General features: G+C 45.2%; 1 protein-coding gene across 2 annotated transcripts in view; it reads left to right on the forward strand.

The window, feature by feature from the left end:
* LOC139366653 (procollagen-lysine,2-oxoglutarate 5-dioxygenase 2-like) overlaps positions 1-22,167 on the forward strand; it is a 120,809-nt gene that overhangs the window by 47,965 nt on the left and 50,677 nt on the right. For both annotated transcript variants that reach the window (XM_071104329.1, XM_071104330.1), the window contains exons 2-5: positions 2,370-2,461; positions 2,577-2,713; positions 14,472-14,635; positions 21,048-21,160. In XM_071104329.1, coding sequence (XP_070960430.1) covers positions 2,370-2,461; positions 2,577-2,713; positions 14,472-14,635; positions 21,048-21,160 — 506 coding nt within the window. The remainder of the gene's footprint in view (positions 1-2,369; positions 2,462-2,576; positions 2,714-14,471; positions 14,636-21,047; positions 21,161-22,167) is intronic.

The following is a 22,167-nucleotide window of genomic DNA, read 5'->3' on the forward strand; positions in this document are numbered from 1 at the left end:
CACGTAAACTAGACCTAATGAACATCCTATGATTTGAACTATTTCTCAGTTGTTCGTTTCTTGCTTTACTAATCAGAAGTCGACCTACTGTAGTTTTACAAACACTCTGTCTAGTTTGTTGTCTGGCTGTCTAGTCTGTTGTCTGGCTGTCTAGTCTGTTGTCTGGCTGTCTAGTCTGTTGTCTGGCTGTCTAGTTTGTTGTCTGGCTGTCTAGTTTGTTGTCTGGCTGTCTAGTTTGTTGCTTTACTAATCAGAACTCGACCTACTGTAGTTTTACAAACACTCTGTCTAGTTTGTTGCTTTACTAATCAGAAGTCGACCTACTGTAGTTTTACAAACACTCAGAAAGTAATGTGTATTTACTGTTATCAAAATGTTTTCCACTGAGTTCCAGTTGGTGTGTTTTTGTTTTGGAAAGTTGTGTAACACATCTATGTGCTAACTAAGTGTAACGGTTTTCTTCCGCTGAAGGAGAGGAGGACCAAAGCGCAGCGTGGTTAGAGTTCATCATGTTTAATAAAGACCATACACGAGAACACTACAACATAACAAATGTGAAAACCCGAAACAGTCCTATCTGGTGCAATGACACAAAGACAGAAGACAACCACCCACAAAACCCAACACAAAACAGGCTACCTAAATATGGTTCCCAATCAGAGACAACGACAGACAGCTGCCTCTAATTGAGAACCAATCTAGGCAACCATTGACATACAAACTACCTAGAAAGGAAACAGCTCCGTAAACATACAAAACCCCTAGACCAGGGAAAAAACACATAAATCCCCCATGTCACACCCTGACCTAAACAAAATAATCAAGAAAACAAAGATAACTAAGGCCAGGGCGTGACACTAAGATTCCCTCTCCCTTCCCCCTAGAAACACAGGGTTTTTAATACAGTATTTGCGACTATGAACATTGCTCCATCCACTCAGGGAATGTTTTCGTAACATTTCTCTGGGACTGTTTCCGCAAACCCCACAGATGATTGACGATCAGAGCTGTTAACCGGCTAAACTTCCTGTACCTCTCTCTCGCTCTCTCTCTCTCTCTCTCTCTCTCTCTCTCTCTCTCTCTCTCTCTCTCTCTCTCTCTCTCTCTCGCCCACTCTCTCCCCTCTGTATGTCCCTCTCTCTCTCTCTCTCTCCCACTGTACCTCCCTCCCTTACCCAGTTTCAGATCTGTTTTCATATGAGGCTGTAACGCTGATTTCTGTATGGCCTCAAGAGGGAAATGTATGTAATAGCGGTCTGAGCCTCCCTCTTCTTAGCCCTGGTTTCATCCCTCCTTCCCTCTGCCTGTTCCTGGTCTGAGAACATGGAGCTCTGGGGACATGGAGGTCTGAGGACATGGAGCTCTGAGGACATGGAGCTCTGAGGACATGGAGGTCTGAGGACATGGAGGTCTGAGGACATGGAGGTCTGAGGACATGGAGGTCTGAGGACATGGAGGTCTGAGGACATGGAGCTCTGAGGACATGGAGGTCTGAGGACATGGAGCTCTGAGGACATGGAGGTCTGAGGACATGGAGCTCTGGGAACATGGAGGTCTGAGGACATGGAGGTCTGAGAACATGGAGCTCTGAGAACATGGAGGTCTGAGGACATGGAGGTCTGAGAACATGGAGGTCTGAGGACATGGAGAACATGGAGGTCTGATAACATGGAGCTCTGAGGACATGGAGGTCTGAGGACATGGAGCTCTGGGAACATGGAGGTCTGAGGACATGGAGGTCTGAGAACATGGAGCTCTGAGAACATGGAGGTCTGAGGACATGGAGCTCTGAGGACATGGAGGTCTGAGGACATGGAGGTCTGAGGACATGTAGGTCTGAGGACATGGATGGCTGAGGACATGGAGGTCTGGGAACTTGGGTTCCTTCCCTTAAGTTCAACCCAAGAATGAAACATGACTGTTTATCTTAACATTTTTAATTCTACTGTCTAGAAATATGCTTTCATATGCAAATGAACCATGTTATATTTAGCTGATCTGTCCGTACATGAAGACATCCTATAGCGGTGCTGAACCAGGCAGTCATCAATGTGTTGACATATGTCTGTGGTTTGGTTAGGATCATGCTGGGAGGAACGGGATACCCACTACTTTATAGGGATAAAACAACATGTATATTTTCATGAAGCTGTTTCTTTAAATGAAGGCCAGAAGTCAGGGCAATAAAATTGTTTTTTTTTCTTATCCAAACATTTCACTATGGTAAGAACGGAAGGTCTGCCCTGCAATTGGGTAAACCATTGACATGTCCGGACATCGAAACACTAAACGTGATGAATGTCTGTCGGTATGATTATGATTACACATCTATTGATCTGGTTCAATGTTTATTTTCATTTTCTTTCCAGAGAAGTTGTTGGTCCTAACTGTTGCCACACAGGAAACAGATGGATATCTCCGATTCATGCAGTCAGCCAACTACTTCAACTACACTATCAAGGTAACGACCAAGCACCGTCTGTCTCTCTATTTGAGATCTACCACATTGACTAGACATTGTCTCTCTATTTGAGATCTACCACATTGACCCCTGACCTGATGTGACTCTCTTACAGGTGCTGGGCATGGGGGAGGAGTGGAGGGGTGGGGACGTGGGGCGCTCCATCGGAGGAGGACAGAAGGTGAGACTACTGAAGGAGGCCATGGAGGCACTGACTGACCAAGAAGACCTGGTGGTACTGTCTGTAGACAGGTAGGTTGACCTGGGGGTACTGTCTGGAGACAGGTAGGTTGACCTGGGGGTACTGTCTGTAGACAGGTAGGTTGACCTGGGGGTACTGTCTGTAGACAGGTAGGTTGACCTGGTGGTACTGTCTATAGACAGGTAGGTTGACCTGGGTGTACTGTCTGTAGACAGTTAGGTTGACCTGGGGGTACTGTCTGTAGACAGGTAGGTTGACCTGGGGGTACTGTCTGTAGACAGGTAGGTTGACCTGGGGGTACTGTCTGTAGACAGGTAGGTTGACCTGGGGGTACTGTCTGTAGACAGGTAGGTTGACCTGGGGGTACTGTCTGTAGACAGGTAGGTTGACCTGGGGGTACTGTCTGTAGACAGGTAGGTTGACCTTGGGTAGTACTGGGGTAGTGCTGTCTATAGACAGGTGGGATGGCCTGGGGTAGTACTGGGGTGGTGCTGTCTATAGACAGGTGGGATGGCCTGGGGTAGTACTGGGGAAGTACTGGGGTAGTACTGTCTGTAGACAGGTAGGATGGCCTGGGGTAGTACTGGGGTAGTACTGTCAATAGACCGGTAGGATGGCCTGGGGTAGTACTGGGATAGTACTGTCTATAGACAGGTAGGATGGCCTGGGGTAGTACTGGGGTAGTACTGTCTATAGACAGGTAGGATGGCCTGGGGTAGTACTGGGGTAGTACTGTCTATAGACAGGTAGGATGGCCTGGGGTAGTACTGGGGTAGTACTGGGGTAGTACTGTCAATAGACCGGTAGGATGGCCTGGGGTAGTACTGGGGTAGTACTGTCTATAGACAGGTAGGATGGCCTTGGGTAGTACTGGGGTAGTACTGTCTGTTGACATGTGGGGATGTTACCAGGATAGGATATCGTGGTACTGCACAGCACAGAGAATACAGGAATCAAGTTCCTAGTTATGTAATAATTACCAAGTTATTGCTTTGAGATTGAAATGGGCCAAATGTCTACTATGAAAATGCACTAGTTACCTTCTAGCTAAAACAGCATTCAGTACCTTGTTTTCCTGGAAGATGTGTTGTACTGGAATCTGACCAATAAGGCTGTGGGATCAGGGAGAGGTTACAGCTTCCAGTTTCTCCATATTGGACACAGATGTCCCTTAAACAATCTCCTCCTGCGATTAGCCAAACAAACCCTAAACCCTCCTGCAGTTAGCCAAACAAATACTAACCAGTCCTGTAATTAACCAAACGAACCCTCAGCCCTCTTGCAATCAGCCAATAGTGTGAAGATTCACTTACCTCCACATTATGACTGTTTGGCTGATCAGTAAGGCAAGGGTTAGGGGCTAAGGTTAGGGCTACTGGCTGGCTGCTGTATGGCTGACCAGTAGGGATAAGGTTAGGGCTACTGGCTGGCTGCTGTATGGCTGACCAGTAGGGCTAAGGTTAGGGCTACTGGCTGGCTGCTGTATGGCTGACCAATAGGGTTAGGGCTACTGGCTGGCTGACCAGTAGGGTTAGGGCTACTGGCTGGCTGCTGTATGGCTGACCAGTAGGGCTAAGGTTAGGGCTACTGGCTGGCTGCTGTATGGCTGACCAGTAGGGTTAAGGTTAGGGCTACTGGCTGGCTGCTGTATGGCTGACCAGTAGGGTTAAGGTTAGGGCTACTGGCTGGCTACTGTAGTATTGCTATTTCCTGATATTTTGTTAAAAGGGCACAGTGCTAAAGCCATTTTCAACAACATAACATTACATGAGGGAGTTCTGTTTGGGGTTTTCCTTGGACGTTATAAGGTGCGTATAAACATCTCAGAGTTATAGTCATTAAACTATTTTTAAAGATTCACCCCTTCTATAGCCACAGTCACTCTTTATATAAAGATTATCTTCCACACAAACCCTTTGTGTTTTGGATAATTTTGTTTATCAAACCTAACAAAATTATCCCACTATGCCCTCCGATGAACCATCAATCAGGCAAAGCGTCAATACAGGACTAAGATCGAATCGTACTACATCGCCTCTGACACTCGTCGGATGTGGCAGGGCTTGCAAACCATTACAGACTACAAAGGGAAGCACAGCCGCGAGCTGCCCAGTGACACGAGCCTACCAGACGAGCTAAACTACTTCTCTGCTTGCTTCGAGGCAAATAACATGCATCAGAGCACCAGCTGTTCCGGAAGACTGTGTGATCACGCTCTCCGTAGCCGATGTGAGTAAGACCTTTAATCAGGTCAACATTCACAATTACCAGGATGTGTACTGCGAGCATTGTCTGACCAACTGGCAGGTGTCTTCACTGATATTTTCAACCTCTCCCTTTCCGAGTCTGTAGTACCAACATGTTTTAAGCAGACCACCATAGTGCTTGTGCCCAAGAACACTAAGGTAACCTGCCTAAATGACTACCGACCCGTAGCACTCACGTCTGTAGCCATGAAGTGCTTTGAAAGGCTGGTCATGGCTTACAACAACACCATTATCACAGAAACCCTAGACCCACTCCAATTTGCATACCGCCCCAAAATATCCTTAGATGATGCAATCTCTTTTGCACTCCACACTGCCCTTTCTCACATGGACAAAAGGAACCCCTATATGAGAATGCTATTCATTGACTACAGCTCAGCGTTCTTCACCATAGTGCCCTCAAAGCTCATCACTAAGCTAAGGACCCTGGGAATAAACACCTCCCTCTGCAACTGGATCCTAGACTTCCTGACGGGCCGCCCCCAGGTGGTAAGGGTAGGTAACAACACATCTGCCATGCTGATCCTCAACACAGGGGCCCCTCAGGCGTGCGTGCGCAGTCCCCTCCTGTACTCCCTGTTCACTCATGACTTGCATAGCCAGGCACGACACCCACACCTTCATCAAGTTTGCCAAAGAGACAACAGTGGTAGGCCTGATCACCGACAACGATGAGACAGCCTATAGGGAGGAGGCCAGAGACCTAGTAGTGTGGTGCCAGGACAACAACCTCTCCCTCAATGTGATCAAGACTAAGGAGATGATTGTGGACCACAGGAAAAGGAGGACCGAGCACACCCCCATTCTCATCGACGGGGCTGTAGTGGAGCAGGTTGAGAGCTTCAAGTTCCTTAGTGTTCACATCACCAACAAACTATCATGGTCCAAGCACACCAATATAGTCATGAAGAGGGCATAACAAAACCCATTCCCCCTCAGGAGACTGAAAAGATTTGGCACTACTCGGCCTCTGACCGCAAGGCATTACAGAGGGTAGTGCGAACGGCCCCCAAGCCATAAGACTCCTGAACATCTAACCAATTGGCTACCCAGACTATTTGCATTGCCCCCCCCCCCCCCCCCCCTCTTTTACAACGCTGCTACTCTCTGTTGTCATCTATGCATAGTCACTTCATCTATCCATGTACATATTACCTCAACTAACCGGTGCCCCCCCCCACATATTGACTCTGTACCGGTACCCCCCTATAGTCTCGCTATTGTTATTTTACTGCTGCTCTTTAATTACTTGTTACTTTTATTTCTTATTCTTGTCCGTATTTTTTAAAACTGCGTTGTTGGTTAGGGGCTCGTAAGTAAACATTTCACTGTAAGGTCTACAACACCTGTTCTATTCAGCGTATGTGAATAATATTGGATTTGAAGTCTTTTAATTGACTGCAGTTAAATCAGAGTGTTTTTTTGAAACAGAAGTATACCCCGATGTCGTATACCAGTCTTTATAGTCTCGTATCCATAACAAGGCTTAGGCATCCCCGATGTCATATACCAATCTTTATAGTCTCGTATCCATAACAAGGCTTAGGCATCCCCGATGTCATATACCAATCTTTATAGTCTCGTATCCATAACAAGGCTTAGGCATCCCCGATGTCATATACCAATCTTTATAGTCTCGTATCCATAACAAGGCTTAGGCATCCCCGATGTCATATACCAATCTTTATAGTCTCGTATCCATAACAAGGCTTAGGCATCACCGATGTCGTATACCAATCTTTATAGTCTTGTATCCATAACAAGGCTTAGGCATCCCCGATGTCATATACCAATCTTTATAGTCTTGTATCCATAACAAGGCTTAGGCATCCCCGATGTCATATACCAATCTTTATAGTCTTGTATCCATAACAAGGCTTAGGCATCCCCGATGTCATATACCAATCTTTATAGTCTTGTATCCATAACAAGGCTTAGGCATCCCCGATGTCATATACCAATCTTTATAGTCTTGTATCCATAACAAGGCTTAGGCATCCCCGATGTCATATACCAATCTTTATAGTCTCGTATCCATAACAAGGCTTAGGCATCCCCGATGTCATATACCAATCTTTATAGTCTTGTATCCATAACAAGGCTTAGGCATCCCCGATGTCATATACCAATCTTTATAGTCTTGTCTCCATAACAAGGCTTAGGCATCCCCGATGTCGTATACCAATCTTTATAGTCTTGTCTCCATAACAAGGCTTAGGCATCCCCGATGTCATATACCAATCTTTATAGTCTTGTATCCATAACAAGGCTTAGGCATCCCCGATGTCATATACCAATCTTTATAGTCTTGTCTCCATAACAAGGCTTAGGCATCCCCAATGTCATATACCAATCTTTATAGTCTTGTATCCATAACAAGGCATAGGCATCCCCGATGTCATATACCAATCTTTATAGTCTTGTATCCATAACAAGGCTTAGGCATCCCCGATGTCGTATACCAATCTTTATAGTCTTGTCTCCATAACAAGGCTTAGGCATCCCCGATGTCATATACCAATCTTTATAGTCTTGTATCCATAACAAGGCTTAGGCATCCCCTGTTGTCCCAAAACCTTCCAAATGTCACCTTTTTTAAAAAGCTTTAATTTCATTCATATAACTTATATAACTCATTATTTTGTGTAGACAATCATTTGGTCAGCCATACAGCAGTTTTCATGAGTGTTTGAGATTAGATCCCTGAATAGTAAAAAAAAAACTGTCTTTACATAAAAGTATGTTTATAGCATTATTATGAGAATGTCTAACAGGTGGCCCTGTCTCATCATTTCACAAGCTGACAACCTTCCAGAGTCAGGGCCATAAAAGACCCAAGGTTACGCAACTCCCACTCCCCCTCTGCAACAACCATCAGCCCAGAAGCATTGCTTTGGCAATGTTAACATATGTTTCCTATGACAATAAAGTCCTTGAATTGAAAAAATAAGGATCTCGCTCCCCTGAACTGACCAATCAGCAGTGAGGAGGCTTGTCGCTCTGATGCCTTGAACACCTCAACCAATCCATCAACCAATCCATTCTACCAGAGGGATGGTAATAGGACCAGTGGTGTTCTATCAGAGAGATGGTAATAGGACCAGTGGTGTTCTATCAGAGAGATGGTAATAGGACCAGTGGTGTTCTATCAGAGGGATGGTAATAGCACCAGTGGTGTTCAATCAGAGAGATGGTAATAGGACCAGTGGTGTTCTATCAGAGAGATGGTAATAGGACCAGTGGTGTTCTATCAGAGAGATGGTAATAGGACCAGTGGTGTTATATCAGAGAGATGGTAATAGGACCAGTGGTGTTCTATCAGAGGGATGGTAATAGGACCAGTGGTGTTCTATCAGAGAGATGGTAATAGGACCAGTGGTGTTCTATCAGAGGGATGGTAATAGGACCAGTGGTGTTCTATCAGAGAGATGGTAATAGGACCAGTGGTGTTCTATCAGAGGGATGGTAATAGGACCAGTGGTGTTCTATCAGAGAGATGGTAATAGGACCAGTGGTGTTCTATCAGAGAGATGGTAATAGGACCAGTGGTGTTCTATCAGAGAGATGGTAATAGGACCAGTGGTGTTCTATCAGAGGGATGGTAATAGGACCAGTGGTGTTCTATCAGAGATATGGTAATAAGACCAGTGGTGTTCTATCAGAGGGATGGTAATGGGACCAGTGGTGTTCTATCAGAGAGATGTTAATAGGACCAGTGGTGTTCTATCAGAGAGATGGTAATAGGACCAGTGGTGTTCTATCAGAGGGATGGTAATAGGACCAGTGGTGTTCTATCAGAGGGATGGTAATAGGACCAGTGGTGTTCTATCAGAGAGATGGTAATAGGACCAGTGGTGTTCTATCAGAGAGATGGTAATAGGACCAGTGGTGTTCTATCAGAGAGATGGTAATAGGACCAGTGGTGTTCTATCAGAGGGATGGTAATAGGACCAGTGGTGTTCTATCAGAGAGATGGTAATAGGACCAGTGGTGTTCTATCAGAGGGATGGTAATAGGACCAGTGGTGTTCTATCAGAGAGATGGTAATAGGACCAGTGGTGTTCTATCAGAGGGATGGTAATAGGACCAGTGGTGTTCTATCAGAGAGATGGTAATAGGACCAGTGGTGTTCTATCAGAGGGATGGTAATAGGACCAGTGGTGTTCTATCAGAGAGATGGTAATAGGACCAGTGGTGTTCTATCAGAGAGATGGTAATAGGACCAGTGGTGTTCTATCAGAGAGATGGTAATAGGACCAGTGGTGTTCTATCAGAGGGATGGTAATAGGACCAGTGGTGTTCTATCAGAGATATGGTAATAAGACCAGTGGTGTTCTATCAGAGGGATGGTAATGGGACCAGTGGTGTTCTATCAGAGAGATGTTAATAGGACCAGTGGTGTTCTATCAGAGAGATGGTAATAGGACCAGTGGTGTTCTATCAGAGGGATGGTAATAGGACCAGTGGTGTTCTATCAGAGGGATGGTAATAGGACCAGTGGTGTTCTATCAGAGAGATGGTAATAGGACCAGTGGTGTTATATCAGAGAGATGGTAATAGGACCAGTGGTGTTCTATCAGAGGGATGGTAATAGGACCAGTGGTGTTCTATCAGAGAGATGGTAATAGGACCAGTGGTGTTATATCAGAGAGATGGTAATAGGACCAGTGGTGTTCTATCAGAGAGATGGTAATAGGACCAGTGGTGTTCTATCAGAGGGATGGTAATAGGACCAGTGGTGTTCTATCAGAGAGATGGTAATAGGACCAGTGGTGTTCTATCAGAGGGATGGTAATAGGACCAGTGGTGTTCTATCAGAGGGATGGTAATAGGACCAGTGGTGTTCTATCAGAGGGATGGTAATAGGACCAGAGTGTTCTATCAGAGGGATGGTAATAGGACCTATAATGTATTACAGCCTTTAACACCTGCGGAAGTCCTGCCAGGCTCAGATAGGAAGGAATGGGACAAAGTACTAGGGATATTGTCCTTCTTCTACTGTACATCTGGTGTGTTAATATCACAAATCAAACAAAAAAAATGGGTATTAGGTGAACAATAGATACGTAAAGAAACAAAACAACAGTAAAAAGACAGTGAAAAATAACAGTTGTGAGGCTATAACAGTAGTGATGCTATATACAGTAGAGAGGCTATATACAGTAGAGAGGCTATATACAGTAGAGAGGCTATATACAGTAGAGAGGGTATATACAGTAGAGAGGCTATATACAGTAGAGAGGCTATATACAGTAGAGAGGCTATAGAGAGGCTATATACAGTAGAGAGGCTATATACAGTAGCGATGCTATATACAGTAGCGAGGCTATATACAGTAGAGAGGCTATATACAGTAGAGAGGCTATATACAGTAGAGAGGCTATATACAGTAGAGAGGCTATAACAGTAGCGATGCTATATACAGTAGAGAGGCTATATACAGTAGCGATGCTATATACAGTAGCGAGGCTTTATACAGGCACCAGTTAGTCAGGCTAAATTGAGGTAGTATGTACATGTAGAAATGGTTAAAGTGACTATGCATATATGATGAACAGAGAATTGCAGTATTGTAAAAGAGGGGTTGGGTTGGTGGGTGGGACACAATGCAGATAGCCCGGTTAGCCAATGTGCGGGAGCACTGGATGGTCGGGCCAACTGAGGTAGTATGTACATGAATGTATAGTTAAAGTGACTATGCATATAGATAAACAGAGAGTAACAGCACTGTAAAAGAGAGGTTGGGGGGGTGGTGGAGGGACACACACAAAATGCAAATAGTCCAGGTAACCATTTGGTTACCTGTTCAGGAGTCTTATGGCTTGGGGGTAAAAACTGTTGTGAAGTCTTTTTGTCCTAGACTTGGCACTCCGGTACCGCTTGCCATGCGGTAGTAGAGAGAACAATCTATGACTGACCATTTTTAGAGTGACTATGCATATATGATGAACAGAGAATTGCAGTATTGTAAAAGAGGGGTTGGGTTGGTGGGTGGGACACAATGCAGATAGCCCGGTTAGCCAATGTGCGGGAGCACTGGATGGTCGGGCCAACTGAGGTAGTATGTACATGAATGTATAGTTAAAGTGACTATGCATATAGATAAACAGAGAGTAACAGCACTGTAAAAGAGAGGTTGGGGGGGTGGTGGAGGGACACACACAAAATGCAAATAGTCCAGGTAACCATTTGGTTACCTGTTCAGGAGTCTTATGGCTTGGGGGTAAAAACTGTTGTGAAGTCTTTTTGTCCTAGACTTGGCACTCCGGTACCGCTTGCCATGCGGTAGTAGAGAGAACAATCTATGACTGACCATTTTTAGGGCCATCCTCTGACACCGCCTGGTGTAGAGGTCCTGGATGGCAGGCAGTGATGTACTGGGCCTTACGCACTACCCTCTGTAGTGCCTTGCGGTCGGAGGCCGAGCAGTTGCCATACCAGGCAGTGATGCAACTGGTTAGGATGTTCTCGATGTTGCAGCTGTAAAACTTTTTTGAGGATCTCAGGACCCATCTCGTGCCCTCTTCACAACTGTCTTGGTGTGTTTGTACAATTCTAGTTTGTTGGTGATGTGGACACCAAGGAACTTGAAGCTCTCAACCTGCTCGACTACAGCCCCGTCGGTGAAAATGTGGGCGTGCTCGGTCTTCTTTTTCCTGTAGTCCACAACTTAGTCTTGGTTACGTTGAGGGATAGGTTGTTATTCTGGCACCACCTGTCCGGGTCTCTGACCTCCTCCCTATATGCTGTCTCGTTGTTGGTGATCAGGCCTACCACTGTTGTGTTGTCTGCAAACTTAATGATGGTGTTGGAGTTGTGCTTGGCCACGCAGTCATGGATGAACAGGGTGTACAGGAGGGGACTGAGCACGCACCCCTGAGGGGCTCCAGTGTTGAGGATCAGCATGGTGAATGTGTTGCTACCTACCCTCATCACCTAAGTGCGGCCCGACAGGAAGTCCAGGATCCAGTTGCAGTCCTGAGGTGTTTAGTCCCAGGATCCTTAGCTTATTGATGAGCTTTGAGGGCACTATGGCGTTGAACACTGAGCTGTAGTCAATGAATAGCATTCTCACGTATGTGTTCCTTTTGTCCAGGTGGGAAAGGGCAGTGTGGAGTGCAATAGAGAGTGCATCATCTGTGGATAAGTTTGGGTGGAATGCAAATTGGAGTGGGTCTAGGGTTTCTGGGATAATGGTTTTGATGTGAGCCATTACCAGCCTTTCAAAGCACTTGATGGCTACAGACGTGAGTGCTACTGGTCGGTAGTCATTTAGGCAGGCTGCCTCAGTGTTCTTGGTCACAGGGACCATGGTGGTCTTCTTGACACATGTTGTTATTACAGACTTAATCAGGGATATGTTGAAAATGTCAGTGAAGACACCTGCCAGTTGGTCAGCACATGCCCCGGGCACACGTCCTGGTAGTCCGTTTGGCCCCGTAGCCTTGGGAATGTTGATCTGTTTAAAGGTGTTACTCATGTCGGCTACGGAGAGAGTGTTCACACCGGAACAGCTGATGCTCTTATGCATGCCTCAGTGTTATTTGCCTCGAAGCGAGCATAGACGTGATTTAGCTTGTCTGGTCGGCTTGTGTCACTGGGCTGCTTACGGCTGTGCTTCCCTTTTTAGTCTGTAATAGTTTGCAAGCCCTGCCACATAAGACGAGCGTCGTAGCTGGTGTAGTATGATTCAATCTTAGCCCTGTATTGACACTTTGCCTGTTTGATGGTTTGTCGGAGGGCATAGCAGGATTTCTTGTAAGCTTCCGGGTTAGAGTCCCGCACCTTAAAGCGGTAGCTCTACCCTTTAGCTCAGTGCGAATGTTGCCTGTAATCCATGGCTTCTGGTTGGGGTATGTACGTACATTCACTGTGGGGACGACATCCTTGATGCACTTATTGATAAAGCCAGTGACTGATGAGGTGTACTCCTCAATGCCATCGGAAGAATCCCGGAACATGTTCCAGTCTGTGATAGCGAAACAGTCCTGTAGTTTAGCATCTGCTTCATCTGACCACTTTTTTATAGACTGGTGCTTCCTGCTTTAATTTTTGCTTGTAAACAGGAATCAGGAGGATATAATTATGGTCAGATTTACCAAATGGAGGGTGAGGGAGAGCTTTGTACTCGTCTCTGTGTGTGGAGTACAAGTGATCTATAATTTTTTCCCTCCGGTTGCGCATTTAACATGTTGATAGAAATGAGGTATAACTGATTTAAGTTTCCCTGCATTAAAGTCTCAGGCCACTAGGAGCGCCACTTCTGGGTGAGCGGTTTCCTGTTTGCTTATTTCCTTATACAGCTGACTGAGTGCGGTCTTAGTGCCAGTGTCCGTCTGTGGTGGTAAATAAACAGCCACGAAAAAAATAGAAACATGAACTCTCTTCAAAATAGTGTGGTCTACAGCTTATCATGAGATACTCTACTTCAGGCGAGCAAAATCTAGACACTTCCTTAGATCTTGTGAACCAGCTGTTGTTTACTAATATGCACAGACCCCCGCCACCCCCCCCCCACCCTTCTTACCAGAGCTGTTGTTTACAAATATGCCGTAAGATACGGTTGCAGAAACATTATGTACAAAATAAGTTACAAATAACGTGAAAAACCCCCACATAGCAGCACAATTTGTTAGACGCCCGTACAACTGCTGCCATTTCTCCCGGTGCCATTCCACCATTTCTTCCGGTACCATTCCGCCATTTTGCACTGATAACATGATGACCATCTCCCCATGACACTCATGGTTGACTGGTTATGAGGATTGATGCATCTGGCGTGTTAATATGATTTGTGTTGGTGTTAGTTTGCTGTTTATCTGTAGCCTGTGTGTGTGTGTGTGTGTGTGTGTGTGTGTGTGTGTGTGTGTGTGTGTGTGTGTGTGTGTGTGTGTGTGTGTGTGTGTGTGTGTGTGTGTGTGTGTGTGTGTGTGTGTGTGTGTGTGTGTGCATTCTTCTCAGACTAAATGATTTCCTAAATTCCTTCGAATGTGATGTTTGCTTGAAGAATGTTGGATTTTTACATCTAGATTTCTAGTTGCTAGGAGTGGCCGACAGTTGAATAGATAAGATGAGTTTAGGAGGAGCTGGTTTTCCAAACTCGGTCCTGTAGACTCCAAGGGCTGAACATTTTGTTTTTTGCCCTAGCACTACACTACACAGCTGATTCAAATAATCTAAGTTTGATGATTAGTTTATTATTTGAATCAGCTGTGTAGTGCCCCTTGGGGTCCCTGGGACCGAGTTTGGGAAACGCTGTCAAAATAGGGTATAAAACAAGTCAGAAAATGTCTGAACATTTTCTCTCTCTCTCTTTCTCTCTTTCTCTCTCTCTATCTCTCTCTCTCTCTCTCTCTCTCTCTCTCTCTCTCTCTCTCTCTCTCTCTCTCTCTCCCCTTCCCTCCCTTTCACCCCCCCCTCTCTCTCCCCCCTCTCTGTCACTCTCTCGCCTCTATATCTCTGGCTCTCTGTCTCCCCCCTCCCTCTCTTTCTCCCCCCTCAATCTCTCTCTCTCTCTCTCCTCTTTCCCCCCTCTCTCCAGTTATGATCTTATCTTTGCCGGGGGACCTGAAGAAATCCTCAGGAAGTTCCAGGAAGCCAATCACAAGGTTCTGTTTGCCGCCGATGGTCTGATCTGGCCTGATAAACGCCTACAGGAGAAATACCCCTCTGTCCGCAGCGGCAAGCGCTTTCTCAACTCAGGAGGTGGGTTCAGAACGTTGTCACACTGCTGGGGCATCAAGGGAAATGATGTTTACTGATTGGATACTGATTGGATATCACCTAGATATCACCTAGATATCTTCCAGAGCCAGACAAGGCCCTAGATATCTTCCAGAGCCAGACAAGGCCCAGGGCCTAAGGCCAGACAAGGGCCCGAGCCAGACAAGCCCAGGGCCCAAGGCCCACACACAAGGCCCAAGGCCCAGGGCCCAAGGCCCACACACAAGGCCCAAGGCCCACACACAAGGCCCAAGGCCCAGGGCCCAAGGTCCACACACAAGGCCCAAGGCCCACACACAAGGCCCAAGGCCCACACACAAGGCCCAAGGCCCACACACAAGGCCCAAGGCCCACACACAGTCTGCTGGCGATGGTAATTTCTGTAAATATTATGTTGGGGCTGGATCGGACCCTATTAAATAAAAAACACAACAGACAGACATATAGACATGCAGGGGAATGATGCAGAGTTTCCAAGGTAGAATTTTAAGTATACAAAGCTCTCACTAATCACGCTTTCATCACTCTTTTTTTATTACATTCATACTATCCCCATTGAACTGCCTTCTGTATGACATCATTCATACTATCCCCATTGAACTGCCTTCTGTATGACATCATTCATACTATCCCCATTGAACTGCCTTCTGTATGACATCATTCATACTATCCCCATTGAACTGCCTTCTGTATGACATCATTCATACTATCCCCATTGAACTGCCTTCTGTATGACATTATTCATACTATCCCCATTGAACTGCCTTCTGTATGACATCATTCATACTATCCCCATTGAACTGCCCCTCTGTATGACATCATTCATACTATCCCCATTGAACTGCCCCTCTGTATGACATCATTCATACTATCCCCATTGAACTGCCTTCTGTATGACATCATTCATACTATCCCCATTGAACTGCCTTCTGTATGACATCATTCATACTATCCCCATTGAACTGCCTTCTGTATGACATCATTCATACTATCCCCATTGAACTGCCTTCTGTATGACATCATTCATACTATCCCCATTGAACTGCCTTCTGTATGACATCATTCATACTATCCCCATTGAACTGCCTTCTGTATGACATCATTCATACTATCCCCATTGAACTGCCTTCTGTATGACATCATTCATACTATCCCCATTGAACTGCCTTCTGTATGACATTATTCATACTATCCCCATTGAACTGCCTTCTGTATGACATCATTCATACTATCCCCATTGAACTGCCCCTCTGTATGACATCATTCATACTATCCCCATTGAACTGCCCCTCTGTATGACATCATTCATACTATCCCCATTGAACTGCCTTCTGTATGACATCATTCATACTATCCCCATTGAACTGCCTTCTGTATGACATCATTCATACTATCCCCATTGAACTGCCTTCTGTATGACATCATTCATACTATCCCCATTGAACTGCCTTCTGTATGACATCATTCATACTATCCCCATTGAACTGCCTTCTGTATGACATCATTCATACTATCCCCATTGAACTGCCTTCTGTATGACATCATTCATACTATCCCCATTGAACTGCCTTCTGTATGACATCATTCATACTATCCCCATTGAACTGCCTTCTGTATGACATCATTCATACTATCCCCATTGAACTGCCCCTCTGTATGACATCATTCATACTATCCCCATTGAACTGCCTTCTGTATGACATCATTCATACTATCCCCATTGAACTGCCTTCTGTATGACATCATTCATACTATCCCCATTGAACTGCCTTCTGTATGACATCATTCATACTATCCCCATTGAACTGCCTTCTGTATGACATCATTCATACTATCCCCATTGAACTGCCTTCTGTATGACATTATTCATACTATCCCCATTGAACTGCCTTCTGTATGACATCATTCATACTATCCCCATTAAACTGCCCCTCTGTATGACATCATTCATACTATCCCCATTGAACTGCCTTCTGTATGACATCATTCATACTATCCCCATTGAACTGCCCCTCTGTATGACATCATTCATACTATCCCCATTGAACTGCCTTCTGTATGACATCATTCATACTATCCCCATTGAACTGCCTTCTGTATGACATCATTCATACTATCCCCATTGAACTGCCTTCTGTATGACATCATTCATACTATCCCCATTGAACTGCCTTCTGTATGACATCATTCATACTATCCCCATTGAACTGCCTTCTGTATGACATCATTCATACTATCCCCATTGAACTGCCTTCTGTATGACATCATTCATACTATCCCCATTGAACTGCTAGAGGGAGAGAGAATAGGACCAGAGGACCAGAGGTCATCATGACCAGGGTTGTGTAGGTTACTTTACAGCTGTGGTAAATACGCTAGAGGAACGAGAGAAAAGGACCAGAGGTCATCATGACCAGGGTTGTGTAGGCTACTTTACAGCTGTGGTAAATACGCTAGAGGGAGAGAGAATAGGACCAGAGGTCATCATGTCCAGGGTTGTGTAGGTTACTTTACAGCTGTGGTAAATTTGCTAGAGGAAGAGAGAAACGGACCAGAGTTCATCATGACTAGGGTTGGGTAGGTTACTTTACAGCTGTGGTAAATACGCTAGAGGAAGAGAGAATAGGACCAGAGGTCATCATGACCAGGGTTGTGTAGGTTACTTTACAGCTGTGGTAAATACGCTAGAGGAAGAGAGAATAGGACCAGAGGTCATCATGTCCAGGGTTGGGTAGGTTACTTTACAGCTGTGGTAAATACGCTAGAGGAAGAGAGAATAGGACCAGAGGTCATTATGTCCAGGGTTGGGTAGGTTACTTTACAGCTGTGGTAAATACGCTAGAGGAACGAGAGAAAAGGACCAGAGGTCATCATGACCAGGGTTGGGTAGGTTACTCTCTAAATGTAATCCCTTACTTCCCATCCCTGGTCATGACTATTTGAATCGCTATGTTATACTGTATAGCTCTAGGCCTGTTAGTACAGTAGCATTCCAGTGTACAGAACACACTGATCACTGTAAGAGGTTGATGTCTATAACCACGTTCTCTATTGGGGGGAATTCCATCCCCAGTTTTGATGCACTTTTCTCTCAATGCATATTCTGACCTTGACTTGAATCATAGGAATATCGTGCCCTTCACCCTCGATTGATTTAGGGTGGAGATCAAAGAGATGGAGGCGGAGGTGTGTCTACATACACGGTGCAACGTATATTCTGATTTAATTCCCTCGTAATTCCACCATCTTTACGCGCGACGACACGACAAATTAAACTCGAGCAACCTGTCGGGTTCCAAGTGGAACATCCCCCTACTTTAAATTGTTCCTGATAGGAATAACACCATTCTCCGTGCTTTGTTATTTACAACTTAATAAAAACAACTATTGATAAGAGCTTGGTAAAATGAGTAAGCCGTTTGGAGAAAGGGATTGTCAATATAAATACAAATTGTTTTAAATGTATTGTACCTTATCATCACCGGAGTAGGGTTGCTGCGGTGACCGTATTACCGCCACACCGGCGGTCACGAGTCAGGAGGGCAATCAAATTCCACGTGACCTTTTAGTCACGGTAATTAGGCGTCTCCAAGCTCTGATGCTGCTGATGGTCATTAGTCTTCTCCAAGCTCTGATGCTGCTGATGGTCATTAGTCTTCTCCAAGCTCTGATGCTGCTGATGGTCATTAGTCTTCTCCAAGCTCTGATGCTGCTGATAGTCATTAGTAGTCTACCAAACTTGCTAACTGCCTGGTACACAGCACTCTATTGTCCCTCGGATCACTCTGACATCAATGTAAACGTAATGGAAAATCTAATCAAACACTTCATGAGCGCCCATGAGAGCTCATGTTGTGCAACATTTCTATAGGCTATGCAATTGCGAGGGAAAACAGAGTGATGGCCTCTGTTAAAAAGAGGAGGATCCCATCAGCTTTCTATAGGCTAGGCCGACTATACCTCTTTCTCAACTTTCCTAGTATGAAACACATTGCTTATCTTTACAATAGCTGTATAGCCTACCTGGCTGGCATGGTAATGAACCATGGGAAAAGTGTCCTCCATTCGCTACCAAAGTTCATAGATGACATGTATTTTTTTCCCCTGCATGACATTGGTCCATTCGAAATCAAAACAAATTTCACACCAATATTACTAAGTGATTGTAAAGACAAGATTACATCAAGAATAGTCTGATGGGTGAATTATATGTATTGATCATCACTTGTGATCATCACGTCTTTTTCAAATCCTAGTTGCACACATCACGTAACCAAGGCCTATAGGTTTTCGTAAAGTTTTGTAAAGTGGCCAAATAACTTCTTAAAATTAAGCACATTAATCTGCTTTAATGGCGCTGTCGAGCCTAACTGGAACACATAAGCAGAGCGTGAGGTTCAAGTTTTGAGGAAGATTCATTTTCACCTTTATAATAAAAGCATTACATGCATAATAATTGCATTTGAGGTCACTTTTGCACTACACCCTACGCTACACCCTACACTACACCCTACACTACACCCTACACTACACCCTACACTACACCCTACGCTACACCCTACGCTACACCCTACACTACACCCTACACTACACCCTACGCTACACCCTACACTACACCCTACGCTACACCCTACACTACACCCTACACTACACCCTACGCTACACCCTACGCTACACCCTACACTACACCCTACACTACACCCTACGCTACACCCTACACTACACCCTACGCTACACCCTACACTACACCCTACACTGCACCCTACACTACACCCTACACTACACCCTACGCTACACCCTACACTACACCCTACACTACACCCTACGCTACACCCTACACTACACCCTACACTACACCCTACACTACACCCTACGCTACACCCTACACTACACCTTATACTACACCCTACACTACACCCTACACTACACCCTACACTACACCCTACACTACACCCTACACTACACCCTACACTACACCCTACACTACACCCTACGCTACACCCTACGCTACACCCTACACTACACCTTATACTACACCCTACACTACACCCTACACTACACCCTACACTACACCCTACACTACACCCTACACTACACCCTACACTACACCCTACGCTACACCCTACACTACACCCTACGCTACACCCTACACTACACCCTACACTACACCCTACACTACACCCTACACTACACCTTATACTACACCCTACACTACACCCTACACTACACCCTACACTACACCCTACACTACACCCTACACTACACCCTACACTACACCCTACACTACACCCTACGCTACACCCTACGCTACACCCTACACTACACCTTATACTACACCCTACACTACACCCTACACTACACCCTACACTACACTCCACACTACACCCTACGCTACACCCTACACTACACCCTACGCTACACCCTACACTACACCCTACGCTACACCCTACACTACACCTTATACTACACCCTACACTACACCCTACACTACACCCTACACTACACCCTACACTACACCCTACACTACACCCTACGCTACACCCTACACTACACCCTACGCTACACCCTACGCTACACCCTACAATGGACCCTACACTGCACCCTACACTACACCTTATACTACACCCTACACTACACCCTCACTACACCCTGTACTGCACCCTACGCTATACCCTACACTGCACCCTACACTGCACCCTACACTACACCTTATACTACACCCTACACTACACCCTCACTACACCCTGTACTGTACCATACACTACACCATATACTACACCCTACACTACACCCTGTACTACACCCTACACTACACCCTGTGCTACACTATATACTACACCCTATCCTACACCCTGTGCTACACCCTACACCGCACCATATACTACACCCTATACTACACCATATACTACACTCCACACTACACCCGATACTACACCCTATACTACACCCTACACTACATACTACACCCTATACTACACCCTACACTACACCCTATACTACACCCTGTACTACACCCCGTACTACACCCTACACTACACCCTGTGCTACACTATATACTACACCCTATCCTACACCCTGTGCTACACCATATACTACACCCTACACTACACCCTGTACTACACCCTATACTACAACATATACTACACCTTATACTACACCCTGTACTACACCCTACACTACACCATATACTACACCATATACTACACTGTACACTACACCCTACACTACACCCTGGGCTACACCCTGTGTTACACCCCACACTATGCTACACTCTAATCTACACTACACCATGTACTACACCCTATACTACACAATAACCACCCTATATTTAGTTTTATAGGGCCCAATGTGTTAGCTCAATCTGCTTTTAACTCCATCTGGTTTTAACCCCTAGGCATCATCGGGTACGCCCCGTATGTGAACAAGATTGTCGAGCAGTGGAACCTTCACGAGAACGATGACGATCAGCTATTCTACACCAAAATATACCTGGACTCTTTTCAGAGGGTGAGTATAGGTCCTGTGTGGCTATGTTGGTTGGAGTGTGGTGGTTTGGTGCTAATGTAAGCACTCATGGTACTGTAAATCATCTGGTAAATGAAACATGCCCTTTAAAGTTATATACCTGGACCCTTTACAGTTATATACCTGGACCCTTTACAGTGATATACCTGGACCCTTTACAGTTATATACAGTGCCTTGCGAAAGTATTCGGCCCCCTTGAACTTTGCGACCTTTTGCCACATTTCAGGCTTCAAACATAAAGATATAAAACTGTATTTTTTTGTGAAGAATCAACAACAAGTGGGACACAATCATGAAGTGGAACGACATTTATTGGATATTTCAAACTTTTTTAACAAATCAAAAACTGAAAAATTGGGCTTGCAAAATTATTCAGCCCCTTTACTTTCAGTGCAGCAAACTCTCTCCAGAAGTTCAGTGAGGATCTCTGAATGATCCAATGTTGACCTAAATGACTAATGATGATAAATACAATCCACCTGTGTGTAATCAAGTCTCCGTATAAATGCACCTGCACTGTGATAGTCTCAGAGGTCCGTTAAAAGCGCAGAGAGCATCATGAAGAACAAGGAACACACCAGGCAGGTCCGAGATACTGTTGTGAAGAAGTTTAAAGCCGGATTTGGATACAAAAAGATTTCCCAAGCTTTAAACATCGCAAGGAGCACTGTGCAAGCGATAGTATTGAAATGGAAGGAGTATCAGACCACTGCAAATCTACCAAGACCTGGCCGTCCCTCTAAACTTTCAGCTCATACAAGGAGAAGACTGATCAGAGATGCAGCCAAGAGGCCCATGATCACTCTGGATGAACTTCAGAGATCTACAGCTGAGGTGGGAGACTCTGTCCATAGGACAACAATCAGTCGTATATTGCACAAATCTGGCCTTTATGGAAGAGTGGCAAGAAGAATGCCATTTCTTAAGGATATCCATAAAAAGTGTCGTTAAAATTTTGCCACAAGCCACCTGGGAGACACACCAAACA

Source organism: Oncorhynchus clarkii, chromosome 15, assembly GCF_045791955.1.
Source record: "Oncorhynchus clarkii lewisi isolate Uvic-CL-2024 chromosome 15, UVic_Ocla_1.0, whole genome shotgun sequence".
NCBI classification, from domain to species: domain Eukaryota; kingdom Metazoa; phylum Chordata; class Actinopteri; order Salmoniformes; family Salmonidae; genus Oncorhynchus; species Oncorhynchus clarkii.